The following is a 20,530-nucleotide window of genomic DNA, read 5'->3' as shown; positions in this document are numbered from 1 at the left end:
CTGCTAATCTGCTATATCTTATCAGACAGAGATTGTCTCCTTAAAACCTCTATTCTTAGTGAAAAGTTACAACTGTTACTTCATAGCCAACATTCTTTTCACCCTACACTATCTCTTCGCCAGAAATAGCTGATCTACAAACCCACAACACATTGCAAGGTGACACTTGTACAGTATATCTGCTATTTTTGGCAAATGTTCCCCCCAGAAGGTAGATGCTGGGGTTCAAGTGGTACATTCCTGGACACAGGGCCGGTCCCCCCTGTGGAGGCCCTGGGGGGACAATGGGCACTGGGGAGGCCCTGTGCAGACATTGGGGAGGTACTGGGAGAGGCACTGGGGGGACACTGGGCAGACAGAGTTGGGACAGAGTAAAAAAGCGGGGAGGGATGCCATGGGGGAGACTGACAGGAAAGAGGGAGAGAGAGAAGGGGAGAGACATGCAGCAAAGGTCATCATGAACGGGACTCGAACACGCAACGCACTGTCAGGCCACAGCCTATATGTGGCATGCGCCTGGACCACTTGGCCAGCAGGTGCCCCACATGATTTCATTAATGTTGCAAGTGATGTATATTTTACTAGAGAGAGTGCATTCTCTCCACCGCACAACAAGACTTGAAATACGAGGAAGTCTGCTGAGACCCTATAGGCCCGGGTGTCATGACTCATGACATAATTTTTAAGCAGATAGTCAGCATGCTGAAACCTCATTTGGGGAGAGAGAGCAACAATTTAGGCTTACACTTAGTTAAAATCATAACTGGCTGTCCACAAAATACGAGATTATAACAGAATGTGGTTCACAAATATCCATCACAAATGAGTATTTGTTTATAGCATTATTGTTCATTGTAACATTGTTTTCAACTAAATTAAGTGTTGACATGACTTGACCAGGCACATTTTGGAGTTGGAAATAAGAGCATTTGCCATACACAAATTATTAAACTAACCAGCGATGGACTACATCCAGAGTTGTGTTCCATACAAGCATGAGCCAGAGTGGAACTACTAAACATACCATTTACTCGATCACCTGCAGCACCCATCTGTCTGCAGGCCTCCCTGCTCTGCCTCCCCCACCCCAATCAGGGACGTGCAGAGAGTGTTAGAGGGGCAGGGGCACTTGGACAAAAATTGCAGATTTACAGGCTCACAATGCGTCGCACTGCGACGCTGTTACGCCCCCTAGTCTAGGGTTAGGCGAAGCAACATAAAATGCAAGAAGACAATTGGAATAAAACTGAATGTACATATGTATTTATTTACAGACCAAATTTGGGATAAAGGCAAAAAAAAGATACAATAAACACACACCTAAACTACCTAACAAAACCCAACTAGACACACAAATCAAATAACAGAAATCAAAAGCACAAATAAAGAAATGTCCTTCTCAAGACTTGCAGACTGAGGCAGGCTACTAAATGAGTCTCTTCCAAAAGATCTCAAAGACCGGATGGTCGCAGGTTTGGTTTGGTGTGGTGTGGTGTGGTGTGGTGTGGTGTGGTGTGGTGTGGTGTGGTGTGGTGTGGTGTGGTGTGGTGTGGTGTGGTGTGGGGTGGAGTGGGGTGGGGTGGGGTGAGAGGACAGGGGGACCGATTTCCTGCTCCCCTGAAGCTGAGAGTCCTCTGATCAGAGTTGTTTGTGAATGAGCAGCTGGCAGTCATTGATACTGGTCAAGGTCATTGAGCGGCGCGCTATAGTGCGTGATTCTTCATCATTGTTGAGGATTTGAAAAAAGCAAAAAGCCATGGTCTAGGAGGGCATGCTATAGTATGTTGTTTTTCCTGATTTCGGAGGACTTGAAAAAAAACTTGAAAAACACGGAAAAGCGAAATTTATACTGGTCAAGGTCATTTACTAGTCTGAAGGTCATTTATACTGCATGCTCAAGGTCATTGATATTGGTCAAGGTCATTGAGCGCCGCGGCACGCTATAGTGCGTGATTCTTCATCATTGTTGAGGATTTGAAAAAAGGTGAAAATCAAGGAAAAGCGAAAGGCTATAGTCTAAGATAGAAGGCTATCAATCTAAGTTCTGACAGTTCAATCAAACACAGTATGTTGAGCAATGGGATCCTCAACGGGGAGGGACATGTGAATCCCTTGACTCCTTCAAAACCGCTCTCAAAGGGCACCTACGGATGGCTGCAATTCGAAACTGGCCCCTGTAAAATCTGACAATCTTATTTGGGACAGATATTAACGTCTGCTATGTATTTATATTGATCTAGAATTATAGATCTGTGTAGGCTTAGGCTACAAGGCAATCTGAGAACCCATCGTCAACAAAATTGCCCAACAGGGCAGGCTGTCTCGAGAGACAAAGGAGCAGAGCGGCGGAGGACGAAACGCGAATTTTATTTCACAATATTGACACTGTTGACTTCCCGTAGTTAGGAGTCCGGAAGTAAGTAAGGCGAGTCAGGAACTTCGAGTAGAAAGTTATGTCAACACTAAACAAAATGTAAGTAACTCTCAGAATCTATGCTATTCATGAATCATGACGAAACGTTTTTTTGACGCTCTGACAACAATCGGATATATTCTCGTATGCGTGTTTTGAAGCCTCTAACAGTCCTGTTAATGAAACATCATGACAGCAGTAACGCTATCCTGTGTTAGCATCAGTGCCACATCGTCACTTGACAGTATGAGCCACAGTGGAGCTGGACTGCATGGTGGTGACATTTCAAAGTCTCTTAGCGTTATTATTTATTTACACGTTTCCTTCAGCAGTGCACCCACAATTTGTATTGTATTTAAAGGGAGACGTTGCCGATTTCTCAACCTAAAACGTTTTTGTTCCTGGCCTGACCTCACGGCAGGCGGTCAGTATTGATCTTCTCAATATACTGTTGTGGACAAAAAGAAAATGTCCTATGTCTTCTGAAACCAGACCTGTAAATATAATACCACAGTCAAAACCATTGTGTTAATTTTACGGACGTGTCCAAATGGAACCAAATGGACCCTTATGGCTAGATGGGTGGGGTTGGTTGATTATATTATTCAGTTATAGTAGTATGGGTACAGTTCAAACGAATGTACAGGTCAATACAAAAACTGCTACGAGGATGAAATCAGACTTGTTTACATCAGGGTCCTCCATTTTCAATTAATCAGAACGTATAAAGACATACAAATATACACTTCTATGAAAATAAGGAAATCATATGTATAAAGTACAGTTAAAGTAAAACACATGTACAGTATGGAAAAAAGGGCTTTGACTTTTTTTACAGGGTCCATTTGGTTCCATTTGGACACTTAGAGTTACAGACAGATGGATAAGGTTCTATTTGTTCATTTGTTGCCATCAGTGCAAAACAATATCCTAAAAATCTAAATGTCATAGGGACGCGGTGGCACAGTCGGTAGTGCTGTCTCCTCACAGCTAGAAGGTCCTGGGTTCGATTCCCGCTGGGGACGCTGTGGGAGCTGGGGGCGTGTTCTCTCCTCCGTCATCAGTGCCCATACCTGAAGTGGGGTTGGCGAAAGGGCCTTTCTGTGTGGAGTTTACAAAATCATGGGATGAAAAAATAAAATCTAAATGTGTACACACACAGCTGAGTTGTGTCGAGATACTGACATTCTGATATGGTTAATCAAAATGTATCCATCATGGGCGGATTTGATATTGCCTCACTTTACAGCAGGGCTGGCTTTGGGTGAAGTTTAATACCAGCAAATGCTATTTAGTTTTCCACTAATGCCACCCTGTTCAATAAGACAGCTCACAGTGCTGACCTTGTGATGTTCAAGTTCCCTGAAGATGGATTAGAGATGCAATCCATGACTCATTTGAACGATTACAACTTTATTTTAACTACCCACCAACGAAAGAACATTGGATGGACATTACTGAGGAACTGTATGTAATGGAAAAACTAACATTCATACTTAGACTACAAGAAGACAAGTTCTATAAAAAGTGGGGAAAGTGGGTTCACTTCTTTCAGCCTAGCGAAAAAAGTATTTCGATGAATGTATCCTGTAATATGAAAAATGCAGCCTTGTTTTTGTTTTTTCCTTTTTCTTTTTTTGTATTGTCTTTCTTTTTGTCCTTTTCATCAATAAGTGCATTTTTTTTTAATTTAATTTTAACTAAACATTTTGGTAGAGCATGTGGAAAACACTAGCACATCTGTATGGTGGAGTCTTTAAAACACTAATTAGTACAACGGCAGTTCGTTGGAGGTGGTCCCCTTAAGACATATAGACCTGGGTAAGACACAGACTAGTTGACACATGGCACTCATCAGCATCTCCAGCGGGGAGTGACTGATGAGTGTTAGAAATATATTTTCTCATGCAGGAGACCTTGTGTCCAAACCCAGGTAGTATACATTTACGGATTGACGCTTTAAACAAACTTTTGACTGTATTACATTTTGAGTAATATATATATATTTTATTTTTATGATCTCACAGGGGTTGACTTTACACAGCCAGCTGGAGGAATGTTCCTCGGTACAACTCGTACCAATTGGCACAACAAAAGCTCCCGTCGTCTAGCATCCCTCTTGCAGCCACCGGAGAAGGTTGCTGTAGTGAATCGTCACAGAGGACCGCTGTAGCCTTCTCCCTGTCCCATAGTTGGCCATGGCTCGCGAGGAAGAGGAAGAGGAAGAGGAGTTGACGCCGGCGGCGGCGGCCAGGCCCAAGGAGGAGGTCGACGACGTGTTCACGTCGGTGCGCTTCCTCGGCTACATCTCCAGCGTCACCCTGCTGGTGGCCGTGTGCGTGGGCATGTACGCGTGCTGGGAGGTGACGGACGAGCCCATGATCCTGGTCATCTTCATCCTGGGGCTGTTCGTCCTGGCCATTGCCAGCATCCTCCACTACTACTTTGCCATGGAGAAAGCCAGCCTGAGCCTGTTCCACCTGTGGCTGGGCTTCCTGCTGGGCCTCCTCTGCTTCCTCAACAGCCCAGCCCTGTTCCAGAACGTCAAGCTGCAGGTCACCAACTACCTGCTCGTGGCCAGCGCGGCCATGAAAGCCATATGGGCGCTCACCGAGCGGATATGCAGCTCCGTCCGCTACAAGCCCACGCTGCTCACGTCGACGGAGTTCCTGGAACTGCTGGGCATGGGCATCGCCAGCACCATCATGCCCCTCCACGAGTCAGCGGCCATCGTCGGCCTGGTGGTGGCCCTGGGCACGCTCATCGTGGATCTGAGGATGAAGTCTCTCCTGGCGCTGCCCAACCTGATTTGCTTCACCCTGGTCACCGCCCTGGCGTTCTTCCAGGCGCTGGGCATCAAGGCCAACCCCTACGCGCTGGGCTGCTACCTGGGCAGGCTGCTGTGCGAGCCCCTGCTGGACGTGTACTTCAGCGGGCTGGGTCCCAGTGAGCGCTGGCTGCCACTGCTGTCCCTGGGCAGGGTGTGGAGGAGGCTGTCGCTGCTGCCTCTCAGCCTAGCCGAGCTGGCCTTTTTCGTTCTGGCTGCCTTAAAGGTACTGACTCAGGAATGCTGATCTACAAGCTCCCAACACGTCGCATTGTGTGACACGTTGTGAGCTTGTTGTTCTGTTATTTTTGCTAGAAGTTTTGACAATTTCTGACAATATAATGCCCAAAACACGGATGCCACGGTTAAAGTAGGGAACAGCAGTGTGGTAATCTGTATACTCATCATGTGTGACACCCGGTAGAATGAGAGCCTAAGCAAATGTAATAATTTCTCCAAATGTGATGCACTGCCCAGAAAGACCGATTTTGGCTAATGACCTTGTCATGGCTGCATGATTATCATTAAATGATATGGCCCCGCCAACTCAATGTTATGATCATTTACATTATGCACAGCTACTAGAATTAAAATGACCTGAAATCATTCATTTATTGACTGTAGTGTAGAATCTAAGACGGATACTGCTGCTGTTCAACGAAGTAGAAGGATACATAATTTATTTTACTTTCTTAGCTGTGAGGCATGAGGGTTGGGCAACTTAGATGATGGAAAGGGCCACTATATTTCCACACTCACTAGTCCAGACGCATCAGTGTGATGTGTTTTGAGCTTGTAGATTAGCTATTTTGAATCATTTTTTGCTATATTTTGAGTGGTGCCACCACTCCAAGGAACAGCAATGTCCGTGTTCACCCGCCTATGTGTTTGTTCACCCACCCATGCACCTATGTGACTGTGAGCACCATTAGTACACTATTAGTACCAGTAGGGGCGCTGTTGTGTGAGAGAGAGAGAGAGGAGTTGCACCACTCAGTTCACACGGGTGTAACCTTTTGTATTTAATTTAAAATGCATTTAGTTATAGTTATGTTAACTTTATGAACTAAATACATTGGACATAACAAAAGACAATATCATTTTAATACTACTCATTAAGCTACATATACAGTATAGACTGAAGTAATTAAAGCGGGTCATGTTTGCATGTTTGGAATTGTAACAGCTTAAATCAATAATATCTCAGTATTAACCTGCGGGCCGCATTAAGTGACGGTGGGTGCTGCATGTTGCCCATGTACATATGGTCTATGGTACTAATAGTACTATGAGGCATCCTGATAACATGAACTGTTCTCTGCCTTGCCCCTTCCACAGCTGGGTCACCTGGAGCTGTGGTACCTGGTGATACCGGGCTTCTGTGTGTTCGGCCTGTTCTGGTCCGTGTGCCACGTGGTGCTGCTCGTCACGCTGTGGGGCTTCCACACCAAGCTGAGCGAGTGCCAGAGCGCCTGGCGGTCCCAGCGCTCCGGCAAGCGCAGCCTGGACCGCGTCATGGCCTCCCGGGGCATCCGGCACTTCTGCCTCATCTCCGAGCGCCTCGTTCTCTTCAGCCTGCTGTCCACCACCATACTGGGAGCTGTGTCCTGGCAGGTGGGAACTGTTATACTAGCAATGATCATACTGATACTCGTGCTGTTATTTATGCTACTGCCATGTACTGGTGCGCGACTGTTATTACTTATATTGTTGCTGCTTCTACAAATACTATTATTACTGCTGCTGCTACTACAAATAGTATTGCTACTACTCTGTTTCTCTTACTAGAAATACTATTACTACTATTGCTGCTGCTACTCCAATTTCCAAATACCATTAATATAACGGTTCAACATAATTTAATACGGTTTAATAATTCAAGTACCAATTATAGCAAAAATTTGAGAGGTGCTGCTGGGTGAGTTCAGAATAAATCACTAAAATAATGGGTAAATAAGTTTAGCTGAAATGTATTGAACAGCAAAGCAAATAAAGCTTCAAATAACGAAATATTCACTTAAACAAAACCAAATAAAACTAAACAGCCTCAAAAGGTTTACACTAAATCAATTAGTGTCCGGGCACTGTCCATGAACTAAACTCAAAATGTCCAAAAGAAAGCTAAGTCAATGCAGTGAGTATGGTAAGGCTCGTCCTACCACCCTTTAACTTTTACACAAAGACAGAACACAAACCGAAAGCTTTAATCCTGGAAATGTAGAAAATGTACGGTATCGGTACATCCAATAAGATTCAATAGAAACAAATTAAGCAAGAAATAATCATCCAGCCCCAGTTGTCTCTCTCTGCTCACACTGCTGGACTGGCAGAGCCACACTCTCCCGTCTGATAGTTGAGTCTTTGGTGGGGTGTCTCAATCACTGCGAGACTCACAGCAATAATATGCACCACGGCCATATCATGAACATGAAATACAACTCGATGGCTTCTAATAAAACATGGATCAGCAGATTAATAGAAAGTACATCATAATAATTACATAGAAACACATGTGACTCTGGACACAGAGGTTACATTACACTACTGCTGCAGCTTCTACTGGTCGTACTATAAATATAAAAGGTTTAGTTTGTCCTTGCCAATGTTGTAGCGGACGGTTTAGACATAAACATGGACTTGTAGCCATCTGCCTGTCTCTATGAAAATGATAAAATGCCATTTGTAGTGCACAGCCCTCTCCTTTTTCCAAACACTTTATAATTAATCCAGTATGATAACTGCTGCAGGAATGGTAATTACATTCTCTCATTTTTAATCAGCGAAGCAACACATTTAGTATGATACGCGGGTCATGCTGTTGCACAATACAATAAAAGAGTAGCCAATTATTTCTGTTCCTTTTTCTCCCAATTTAGTCGTTATGCCAATTAATTCCTCCCAACTGCTAGTTTCCACCGCCGACTCACCTGCCAGTGAGGACCCCCTCCCCTCCCCCACCAGGAGTACGCTGTGCCTCTGTCCTACTCTGGTCCGGGGACCACCAGTGGTCCTTGAGGGGGTTCAACTTCCAGTTGTTCCCCAGCTATAATGATGCAGAGTTGCTAACCAAACGGACGCTTATAGATCTTTAACTCTTGAGAGCGTAAAATGAAACCAAATGGAGACTTATGGGTCATGAAACCAAATGGACCTTTACGGGTCCATTTGGTTTAATTTTACGCTCTCACGAATTAGAAGAATTATTATTTTGAACAACGTTTGCCTGTTATCTCTCCTAATGGTACCACATCAATATAGCATGGGATTGGATTGTGGACAAAAACAATGTATCCACCAATAACGCAATATTAAGTTTTGAGTCTGAGAGGCTAAATCTTTGAATCTTTGATCAACCAGATCAATTTATTATATTTTTTTGTATGGTGTTTGCATGTTATAGGTCTTTTTATTTTAAATATTTTGTTTTAATATACTGGAATCATTAATTTTGGAAATTTGATACTTCTTGTTGAAATGTGTGAAATGTTCTATTCTATCTCACATAGGTAGAGGTCTCGTATAAGCTTGTATATATGTTTTATTGTATTGTTTTTATACTGTGCTAAATCAAATCAAATCTCATCAAATGGTGGTCCGTGGCTCAAATGCCGAATAAATAATGAGCCTTGATATGAAAAGGGTTGAAAACAACTGGTATAGAGCCTTATCCAAGCAGGATGCGCCGTGGTGGTTTCAACCCTTAGAAACCAGTGGGGGGCAGTGCCTTTTCCCTATTAACGGGTGCCGCGATTCTTAGTTAAATCACCCAAAACATAATTTTGTAACCGCCGGGGATCATATCGTTTAGAGAAAAGAGGCTCAAATCAAGCTTGTTTTGAGCCAAAAAGAAAAATCTGAGATATTACGATTCTAAAAATAGCCAATAGCCAGCGAAATTTTCATATCTGTTTTTCTTTTTCATCGCACCGCAACCGGAGTGTTACGAGCACTTACAAAACACAGTTGTGAACCGTAATCAATTTATATTAAAAGGCAAACTAAGCGCAGAAGGCATTTGGACCAGGAGGCGTCAAAAGGTGATAACGGCGGTAGATGAGTTAAAGATGGAGTGCCACCATTTTTTTCCACCCTAAAACATGATCATCAGGTATTATTACAATATAAGGGGGAAGAACTTTTTCCAAAAAGTGTACAGTATTTGTTAAAATCATGCTTTTATGTGGACACGCCCACCAGTTCATTAAGTATGCCTGGTCTGCCTGGTGGGTGGTGATGGGTGGTGATCCACCTGAACTGAAGCCGCACCCACAGCTGTAGTTGTATGATAAAGGGGGAGGGGTTAGGGGAGGGGCTGATAGTGTGGTGTCACTATATTACTGTTTACTTCATTGGCCCGTTTGACTGTCAAGGGTTCAGCCTCCAAGAAGAAACCCTAAATACAAAGTTAATACACCATTGCACATAAAAACAACTCCAGGGTGTCTAATGAAGTACTGTCACCTCATAGACACATGAAAAACTGGAAAAATACAAAAATTGTGGCACTCCATATTTAAAGCCAGGGCAATAACCATACATTGTGCAATGCCACGACCAGCCCGTAGCACATCATGAACCACTGTTATAAACCCCGGAGTAAGATGCTAGACAGTGGCAGTGTGGACTGAGTTGTTAGTCAATCTCCTCCGAAACTGCGACACTGCAGTATAGCCAAATCCACTAGTGTCTGTATAGCCAAATCCACTAGTGTCTGTATAGCCAAATCCACTAGTGTCTGTATAGCCAAATCCACTAGTGTCTGTATAGCCACATTACTAAGTGTTCCTCAAGCTAAAACTGACATTCATTAATATGTTCCAAGCCAGCATTGCATCTCTTCCATCTCTCGGCGGTACCAAACACTATAAAGACTAGTCTTTCATCTTTCTTTCCCTGATGTACTCTAGACAAATCACTATATTCTACAGCAGGGAATGCAACTCCACTAGAAAAAAACCACACATTGGCCTTTTTCATACCAGGACATCAGAGTGTTGCTGCAAAACCATTACAGCATCTCAAGGGCTTGTCATCTACCTACCTATCAGCCTGGTGCTTTGCTCTCTTCAGTGGTGGACAGTAACATGAATACATTTTTTCTATTGCATGCATTGCAACCTTCAATAGAACAGGAGTACCTTACGCGGCTACCCTCTGGGCATGGATATAGAACTCTGAGGTGCAGCAGGGATCACTTTGCAAAATACCCAGAGATACCCGCTGAGATAATAGCCGCCTTAATAATGGTCCTCGCTGAACAGGTCTGGGTGTGTAGTGTGTGCTGATGTCTGTTATTGTCCGTTGTCATTGTGTTCTGTCGTCTGACGTGCAGTGCTGTCTAAACGAATTTTCCTATTGCAGTCTTGTATGTCCTCGGGCCTAGAGCAGGGGGTTCACAACCTTTTTGGCTGGGCAGTCCCCCGGAAATTCTTTGGCCATGTCTCGCGAAAGGGGCCAGTGTTGCCAAAGACTGAAACGGGTTGAAATTCTGAAATTAAAATCGAGACGGTGATGACGGACATTATTTTATTTATAAGCGTGTCTGCCTGTGTTGTTTTTTGACTGCAGCCGTACAGCGGCCTCTTCCTGAGCGCTCTGCTGGTGGTGCTGCCTCTGGAGTCACTGATCCACGGCCTGTTCCACGAGCTGGGCAGCTGCCTGGGAGGAACCTGTGTCGGCTACGCCCTGGTGGTCCCCACCGCTTACTGCAGGTACAGAGTATTAACAGATTCTGACCTGTGATCAGATTCTAAAAATGTCTTCTACATCCTGACAGTTTTCTGAAAAAGCTATGTTTCTATGTCAGTCGTTCTTCGATTTTTCAAAAATAGCAGACCTACAAGCTCGTAGCGCGCCACTCACTTTTGTGCATTCTGTTGCCACTGGTGCCGGAGTCAATGGTGGCATGGAATCGGTTAAAACACTGAATTGGGCTAACTTTGGGAACCTGTTTGGACATTACAGGCACCGGCACATGCATTCAGTCATTCCAGTAATCGCCAGTTTGCATAAAATCAACTGAATAAATAGACCAATAACTGTAAACATTTCTGCTAATGCTCAGTCTCTTAAGGGAGCGTTCAACAGCTCCCTCCTCGGCATACTAAGTCATCAAGTCAGAGCCGTTAGCCATTATATTTTCCCCTACCAGCCTCTCCCCAAGCGAGCACTCTCTGTTGGCTGAATGCTTTCAGAATAGCCAAGTTCGATGTAAAGAATGTCAACACTGTCTCGTTATGAAGTTATGTATTCAAGCATTTTAGTTCTTTTTTTTCTTCTTGCATCCAGACCCTCAATTGCCCTCTTACTTAAATAGAGGAAGCTAACCAGATGTGATTGTTTTGCCATTATAGGGGCATGTCAGTAATCTGGTATTCAACCCTGGCAGTGGTCAGCACTGCAGTGTCCTGAATGCAAAAGACATTAGGTCTTTGAAACATGTGAACCTGTAAGCTTAGCAGCTGTCTTCAACATCGAAGAGGAAGGATCATTTTCATTTTGCCTTTAGAGTAGACCACTGGCCCCAATTTACAGACCCTTAAGAGAACCAGTTCCCTAACGGCACCCCATAGCCATCTGTGAGTAGCCATCAGCTATGGATGGAGCCGCAGAAGCAATTTCCGCAACCCCAGGGAGTCGGGGACCAGAAAATAGTACAAATAAATACTCCCTTTCAGCACAAACAAGGGCATTTTAGTTAACCACGAGTGACGGAGTCATTAGGTCTTAGGTCTTTGAACACGTTTATGGCTATTGTGGGGTGGGGGGTTAACTTGTTAGCTTAGTAGCTAGCCCTGGCAGGCTGGCTCCTCTCCAGGTGATTTGGGAGGCAGCTCCGTGTCCTGCCAGAGCCTGTGGGATACTCTGTATGCCAGGCCCTGCTGCTCACACCGCTGGGACAGCGGGGAGCAGCTTCATGGCTGCACATCATGTTTTCACAATGACAAAGAGACCTCAGGGTGGAGTGGGGTTGGGGAGGGTAGGACCAGGAGAGGTAACACGGTTGAGAAGAGGACATAAGACTGGGGAAAACCGAGATGCAGAGAGAGAGACTTGTCGTAAAAAAATTAATCCGAAGAGAGAAGGAAGACGATGGAAAGAGAATGTTTAGGATGGAGCCGTAAACGGAGACAGTGGTGATGGGAGAGAGGGTGATAAGGCAGGAGACGTAGTCTGAATGCAAGACGGATAACATTATGGCTATGTTGTCAACACCAGGTGAAGTTTGCAGTATATGGCCCTATACAAACCCCTATATGAAGACATAAAAAGACACTGTGGTTGATGTTATGCTTCTCCCTAAAGGGATATTATACATTTAATTGGCTTGATTCAGTATTTAGATGATTGATTTGATATAAATGTTGTCACACACACCCCTACTAAAATAAATAAGTACATAACTAAATGCAGAACAGTGATACTAGGTTTCAGGTGGTTAAGTTTCTCAGTGATGTGTAACTAGACTTGTTGACAGACGCAGACATACCTTATTTCATAAGGCTGTCTGAACACCCTGTTGACAGATGCAGAATACCTTATTTCATAAGGCTGTCTGAACACCCCGTTTCCTCTGATGAGAAAAATTGCAAGTAACGCCTTGTGATTTGACCGCTGTGCTCACCAGCATTGCCATTTCAATATATTTTGCAATTAACTGTGCGGCCCCTGCACCAGCATTACCTTTCAGAATGCTGAGTCACATAGATGCAGTGTTCAGCGAATTAATTTCATTCGCACAGAGCAGGTGCACTTCTTAATTAGCTGACCCTAGTACCACTTGGTTCCATTCTACTGTGAGCACCAAGATGTGTTTGTAATTACGGAATAAAAGTTGAGCCAACATAGAGAGGTTGTTATGTACTTATGTTCCTGCTATTCAACAATTACCGTCTTATGCTACTCATTACATCAGCACTCGGTTTACAAGATGACTCGGTTACAAGATTTACTTGTATGTCCTTACTGCAAAGTAATTAGTGATTTCACTCCATCCCTCTGACTCGGTATAATTGTCTCATGGTTTGTGGGACCAGTGCACAACGTACAGCTCAGCATGGCTAATGGCACAGACGTGATGGAATAAAGCGATCACAATACTGAGCATGTGAGTGATATTTACGCGACGCGACACATTGTGAGCTTGTAGATCTGATATTTTGGCGCACAAAAAAAAAATCTATTGAAATGGTCATTAGTTGTCATGGTTGTATAAGTTATAACTGATAGAACGTGCTTCTTGATTATTTGATAAATGGAAAAATACAGTAAATGGGTAGTGTAGTCGCTGTCACTGTGAGGTGCTGCAGGTCCCCTGGGACACCGATGTCCCCAAACACATTGATACACATTTATCGCATGCATTACGAGATAAAGATGATTCAAATTCTACTACCGCATGAAACCGTAATCACAAACATACGTGGCTTTCAACAAAACGTCTGCCCCGCCAGATAGTCTACATGCTGGGTACAAGAAAATGAATTCACACATGATAAACCCCCCTCCCCCCCCCCCCCTCAGCCAGCGGCGAAGCCTGTAGGACTTATAACCCCGTAATCACATGCAGCTGTGTGTGTGTGTGTGTGTGTGTGTGTGTGTGTGTGTGTGTGTGTGTGTGTGTGTGTGTGTGTGTGTGTGTGTGTGTGTGTGTGTGTGTGTGTGTGTGTGTGTGTGTGTGTGTGTGTGTGTGTGTGTGTGTGCATGCGCGCGTGCGCGCACTAGATCTGGGTGTTAACATGCACCTCTCTTTGTCAGGCAGGCTCTCATATGTGCAATCGTCATTCTAGGAGGAACAGAAAGGGGTCAACTCATCTCACATTCTCTCTGCCACACTATCCCGCTCTCTGTATCACACACACACACACACACACACACACAGAGCGTATTATTACATCTCTGCACTCACCTTCCCTTCACCTCAATTCCCATCCTTTCCTTTTCGTTCAGGCTCTTTGCTCTGTGCTCCACTCTCTTTTCTCCCTCGCTCTGCCCGTCTCATATCCACGTCTTGGTTCACGTGTTCAACTCGTTGTACATGCAGCGGGCAGGCCATCCTCTTCCACCTGTGCTTGGCTTCATCCTCTCTGCTGCCCGGGAGCAAGTTCAGAAGTCAAACTGGCATGTCTCAGACTTATTCATGTAGGTTAAGAACCCTCCGTCCAACTTCCCCTCTGCCTCTTTCGTATTCCTTCATTTGACCTTTTGAACTATTGCACAATTCCTTGCAGCAGCTTCCTTGACTGTCTGCTTCACTGCCTGTGAACTTTCTCCCCTCCCTCAAACTCTCCTCCACTCTCCATCCCCTGTTTTGACCATCAGCCAAAATTTGGAGCCTAACCTTAAGTTTCTGGTCTTTTTTTCCTCCCCTCTCCTCCTGCCCATCTTCCCTCCCCTCCCCTCCCTCGCAGTGCCGATGGCCAGCCTGCCCTCCTGCCTCCGGAGCAAGTGCAGGAGTCGAACCTGCGCTCCACGGGCATGCTAAACAACGTGCAGCGCCTCTTCGGCCACCACATGGTGCAGACCTTTGGCTGCGACTATTCGGCGAGCGGCGTGATGCTGGAGGCCCTGCAGGCCAAGCTGCGCGCCTTCCTGGATCTGCGCACGGCAGACGGCCCACGCCACGACACCTACCTGGTGTTCTACAGCGGCCACAGCCGACCCGGCACTGGGTCCTGGGCCCTGGCTGGTGAGAAATACAGTTTGGTTTACTGGATTTAGTTTAGCTTCTAAGCAAGGGGTTTGTCAGTATTCGGCATGTGCTGTCTGTCCCCTCGAAAGTAGAGCAATCACAGCTCATGCCACAAAACAGACATCTTGTGAAAGAATGTAAAAGCTTCAGACGAAAGGTAAACAGTGTTTGTTCCAATGATACTCGAGTGTGTGTAACGAGTGTGTGTGTGTGTGGGGGGGGCGGGCAAACTCCATCCGGCAGAACACAGGAGTGTTTGCGTGCAAACTCCCTCAACCCCAAAGCCCCCCCAGGACTGTGTGTTCTGCATTTGTAAACCTCCTATTCACCACCCATTCATACTTCTTTCTCCAAGTTTGCCGTTCCCCATTCTGTCTGCCAATCTGCTTGCTGCAGATAAAGGAGAACAAAAATGAGAAAAAATAGGTAGAAGAAAAAATAAATCCCACTGTTGGCAAAGTTTATTTGTGGTAGGGGGCAGGCAAAATATGGTCCCCCACAAGGAAACACTTGCTTTTCTCTTCACTCATTCCCTGATATTACCTTGTGGTGCTTCGGAGAGGATGAATATAATCACTTTCTCCATACAAATGCCTAAATTGTACAACGCCATTACTGAGGGTAATTGTCTGCTTTCTGTCAGGTTCAGAGTCTAATTGTGTGCAAATGTGGACACATTCTCATTCTACACAGCAGGCAAACGGGGAACACTTATTGCAGCTTTCTAGTTGTATTTTCCCTCTTAGCTGTAAATGTTGTGCCAATATTACTGCCTGCCACTAAATTACACAAGCAGACCTGTGAAAGAAAATACGTATTCCTTGTTTGTACAATTGATCACAGTCACGTCTCGGTACAAAATGTCCCAATCTAGTTATTTCCAGACCTCTGATGCGGGTTAGCATACGGTATCACAGATTGCCAGGCATTCAGTATGTGGACACAGCCTTGAGTTTTATTGCGCATCTGCTCAGTGCACTTGCTGAACTCGCCACAGTTTTGCTACCTACAGCATCAATCATTCTGTAGTGGAGCTACTCAGCAGGCAACCCATTTTTTTCTTATACTTTTGGCTGGACCGCAAGGGGCCAGTCACTCACTGCACTGAGTCACTAAGTCGCTGAGTGAAGCCCAACACACACCGGCTCCGTCCGACGCGGTGCGACGCGTTGCCGCGCGGAAAATAGAACTGGTTCTATCGGCGCGCCAGGCGAGGCGCCAGCGCGCGTCGGACGCCGCCGGTGTGCGATAGGTTCATTGAAAAGAATGGAGGCGGCTGTTTTGACGCGCGGCGGTCGCAGACGGTGTGTGATGGGCTTGACTGATGAAGTTGCCCCATTAGTTGGTTGGCCTAACAACAACAATATACAGTCCAGCCTCCAGACTATGGGATGTAGTCTCTCCTCAGTTGGCCTTCATATACTGTAACAACGAACTAGCAGATTGAAGAGTATGAGTATTTCACCAATACTGTTTGTGTTGGACTGTATGATTATGATGAATTAATAAGTCATGATCAATTTCACATCTACAATGGCTAGTGTGAAAGTTTGTCAATAATATTCATGAGTTTCTATACAGGAAATATGTGGTCACGTTCAACAATCTCTTGTTTTTCTCCTCTCCTCCTCTGTGGTCCTCCTTGCTCCTCCAGGAGGTGAGTCTCTCCCCCTGGCCCAGCTGCTGGAGTGGTGGAAGGAGAAGAACGCGGGCCACTGCTCCCGCCTCATCGTGGTGCTGGACACGGAGAACTCCCTGGCCTGGGTGAAGGACGTGCGTCGGGTGGAGGGCGCCTACGTGGCCGTGCAGGGTTCCGAGATGCCCCTCGCCGGCGGCGGCCTGGACGCTGAGTCGGGGGACGGCCTGCCGCGGCTGGGCGACTTCACCGCCGACTGGGTGGAGTTCAACTGCAACCCGGGCGGCGGCGACGCCGGCAGCCGGGGGCGGGGCGGCGTGACCGCGGCCTACGGCTGCTCCAAGCGCTGGAGCGACTACACGCTGCACTTGCCCACCGGCGAAGACGTCGCCAAGCACTGGAAGGCTCACTTCCCGCGGGCCACCTATCCCATGGTGCACCTGTCCAGCTGGTGCTGCGGCCTCAACCTCCTGTGGCTGTGCAGCGTGTTTCTGCGGTGCTTCAGGAGACTCAAGCTGGCCTGGTTCCCTCCCGCCGTCCTTGACACCGGGCAGGGAATCAAACTGGTGAATTGGTGAACGTGTTGTGGTGTTGATGGTCGGAGCGGTGAGACTCAGAACGCACATCCTGAGTCGGAGGAGTCGATGCCAAAGGGACAAACAATGCTACCTATACTACACGAGTGCAAAACATACACACAATATTTCCAACTGAATTAACAGTGGTATTCCAAAAAGGGGAACCTTAATCAGAGGTCACCATAACAGACAGACAATCCATTTATGGTAATTCAATCAGTGGGTTTTTCGTTTTGATAGGTTTACTGTTGTTGCTTCTTAGTTTAAAAATTATAATATATACATTCAGATAAGCCAATTATCTTTACCCCCTTTTTTTCTCCCAATTAATTAAGTCTTAACGCCAATTAACCCACACGACATGTTTTGAGGTTTGCCACTGCTGTTGTACTCTAGTCAACAGTTCACCTGCCAGTCAGGAGCCCCAACCGAGAGGTCAGTCTGCAGACAGGCACTGTCTCAGCCTGTACGAGTCACTAGCACAGCAACAAAGATCGCCCGGCTTCCCTCCCCTGAACATTGCCAGTTGTGTTTGCAGTATAGCTGCTCGGTGGAGCCGGATGCACCGCAGTAGATTGGATACCCTAAACTCTGCGGTGGTGTACTAGGGCTGCCCCCAACCAAGGATTTGTATAGTCGACTAATAGTCAACTTATTAGGCAACTAAAATGCACGATTTGACTAAGAGATTGACAATCGAATCAGTTGATTGCAGAACATAATTTATTTTTATGAAATAAAGGATGATTCCATTTGGGCAGTTGGTCTTGCCTAATGTCTGATTTAGCATATAGCCTACTTGCTTCTTGTTGCTGTTGTTTTCCCCCCAAAACTATGTGTTAATTAATATAAGAAATTAGGCCAGTTGAATCATGCAAAAAGGCCAGTCCTAACTGTTAAGCCTTACACCACCCACTGCTTTGAATAATTTGTCTGGTTAATGTTGTCATAGCGGTTACTGTTTACGTGTTGTTTCTTGAGGAAAAGTCCCTTTTTACTGATTTCTGCAACACTGCATAAGACTGAAGTTATCTTGTCTTTTTATTTAAAGCTTGTGTACATTCTTGGAACACTTTATTGAAATATGCACTATACTAATGACGTTACTGCATTTATTTCCTTTGGGAACACATTTTCTAATCTTTTCTTCTCTTATATTCTGTATGCCAATAGAACTTTTTTGTTTCTTATTGTGGGAGTGCCTTAAAAACTGAACTTGGGGAAATGTAAAATGAATGCTTCTTGATGGTACTTTTTTTAAATGTGCCATTCCATTATTGTGTTACAGTATATGACCTGAAATGGATATTTCACTTTCAAATAAAATAAACATTACAAACCTCTATAAAAGAAATACCCCTCACACTTTAGAAGAATATTCTAATGCGTAAGGGAGCTGTGATTTTCCCATTAACTTTTCCATTTATTTTACCGGTATATATATATATTTATGTTTATTTTATTTGAAAGTGAACTATGCCTATATATTTTATATGCACAGATTTACAAATAAAAGACATTTTCATGTAAAGTCACTTCGTCATGGTTTAGTGCAAGGAAGCTGGTGCAGGCGAGGGGAGACCGACCCGACATTAGTTTCATTGGCTTTGATTTACTGGCTGGCTTGGGTTGCATCACTTGGTGTCGATAATGAATAAGAATGTATAAGAATGTTTTATATTTTTCTATATTCACTATATTACCTTTAAACTTTTTCTTAAGTGGTTCTTTAGGGGGGTTCAGTAGAAATGCAGCAGCATCGACGTTTCCTGTCCCCTCAGTCTTAACTTACTAAGTAAGTAAGTATATTCACTATATTATCTTTAAACATTTTCTTAAGTGGTTCTTTAGGGGGGTTCAGTAGAAATGCAGAAGCATCGGTGTTTCCTGTCCCCTCAGTCTCGTGGTCAGCTCTTCAGAGCGCTGTGCGTCTCTTGTTAGTTTCACACCTGCCGTCTCCCCGCCTGTACCAAACAACAGAGAAACCACACAGTCGTATTATGACACATCCTGTCCTCAGTAAATTGTTCAGTTGACCCCAACCCTAACCCTAACCCAGGTCTCCACCAGGAGGTAGAGTGTGTGTGATGTTTGGCAAAATGTTTAGGAGTAATATAATCGTGTGTGTGTGTGTGTGTGTGTGACACACACGGCTTGGCTGTTGTAGCGTCACCATGAGGGCTGATTTGAAAACTGTCAAGTGGCATTTCTTCCTCAGCCTAGTGGGAATATGCATGCAGTTTCACCGCAATCAGATGCTGCGTTGAATAGTTGTGGCGATTTGTACAAAACAGGTACAAAGTGGGCTACTCCTGAAAAGTTTAGAAGCCAATCGTAGGCACTGAAGGTGGATTATGAGAAATCAAACAAACCCGTCTTGATCACATGACTATGGAGAGCATGTGTACTGATTTGTGTGAAATTTGCATAACATCTGAAGGAGTAATATTAGAAAATGTGTTTTACATATGTCGGCCTCCTGGTGGCGCTATAAAGATCAGATGTGAAGAAATCCAGGCAAAGGTTTTTCCTTGGCCTCTAGGGAGTTGGCATACAAAGTTATCCACAAATCCGTGCAGTTGGAGGTAAAAACACTTTTCGGACAGTTATAGCAGAGTCCAGAGAATCCAATAGTTTGAAGATGTTAAGCTCCATGTGTGGAGGAGAGAAATTCACTTAATGTATTTTACATTGTTAGCATAGGCCTATACATAGATAATTAACAGACTTTACAGAAAATATTTGGACCGAAAAGATCCAAGCCCTACAGCTTATTGTGCCTACCCTTTTTATCTGGTATTATAATAACACAAGTAACAACTAAATGACAATATGTTAATATTGTTATTTATAATAACAATAACAACACGTCGTGCAAAACAATTCAGGAAGACATTTGGTTTCATCACCTGGTGTCGATAATGAGTTATGAAAGGTTCATAATAATGTTTTATATTTCTCAAATATATTATCGTTAACGCATTTAGACCTGAGGACGATTAAAAAAAAAAAAAAAAAGGCTTCTAAAACAGTTTTCAGCAGTGTCAGCAGTGCTCAACCAGCAGCAGCAACATCGGTGCTTCCCCGCCTGTGCCAAACAACAGAGAAACCACACATGTAGTCGTATTGTGACACATCCTGTCCTCAATAAAGAGCCGTGATACTGAGAGGGTACAGCTGAGAGGGTACAGTCTGGATAACGGCCATCCTGCAGCTATACTGTTCTACACACAGATATGGATACAACATGGATTCTGGTCTACCTGCTGTGGAGCTCAGGTACAGTTTAAGTTGGCACTTGGTTTTAATGTCTGCTTGACCATATAATGCAGTGTAGTGAGCAGGGAGTGTGTTTTAGTGTCTGCTTGACCATAATGCAGTGCAA

General features: G+C 44.7%; 1 protein-coding gene across 1 annotated transcript; it reads left to right on the top strand.

Annotated features, from left to right (window-relative positions):
- The first annotated feature begins 2,410 nt into the window (after window positions 1-2,410).
- tmem168a (transmembrane protein 168a) lies at window positions 2,411-18,669 on the top strand. The gene is made up of 6 exons (XM_083757720.1): window positions 2,411-2,473; window positions 4,441-5,466; window positions 6,579-6,854; window positions 10,809-10,951; window positions 14,651-14,928; window positions 16,586-18,669. Exons 2-6 carry the CDS (start codon window positions 4,612-4,614, stop codon window positions 17,143-17,145), a joined length of 2,112 nt encoding a protein of 703 aa, XP_083613846.1. The 5' UTR covers window positions 2,411-2,473; window positions 4,441-4,611; the 3' UTR covers window positions 17,146-18,669.
- The last annotated feature ends 1,861 nt before the right edge of the window (window positions 18,670-20,530 follow it).

Source organism: Protomyctophum parallelum, assembly GCF_964188405.1.
Source record: "Protomyctophum parallelum genome assembly, chromosome: 22".
NCBI classification, from domain to species: Eukaryota; Metazoa; Chordata; class Actinopteri; order Myctophiformes; family Myctophidae; genus Protomyctophum; species Protomyctophum parallelum.
The sequence above is the reverse complement of the archived record's forward strand: the minus strand, read 5'-3'. Positions and strand labels throughout refer to the sequence as shown.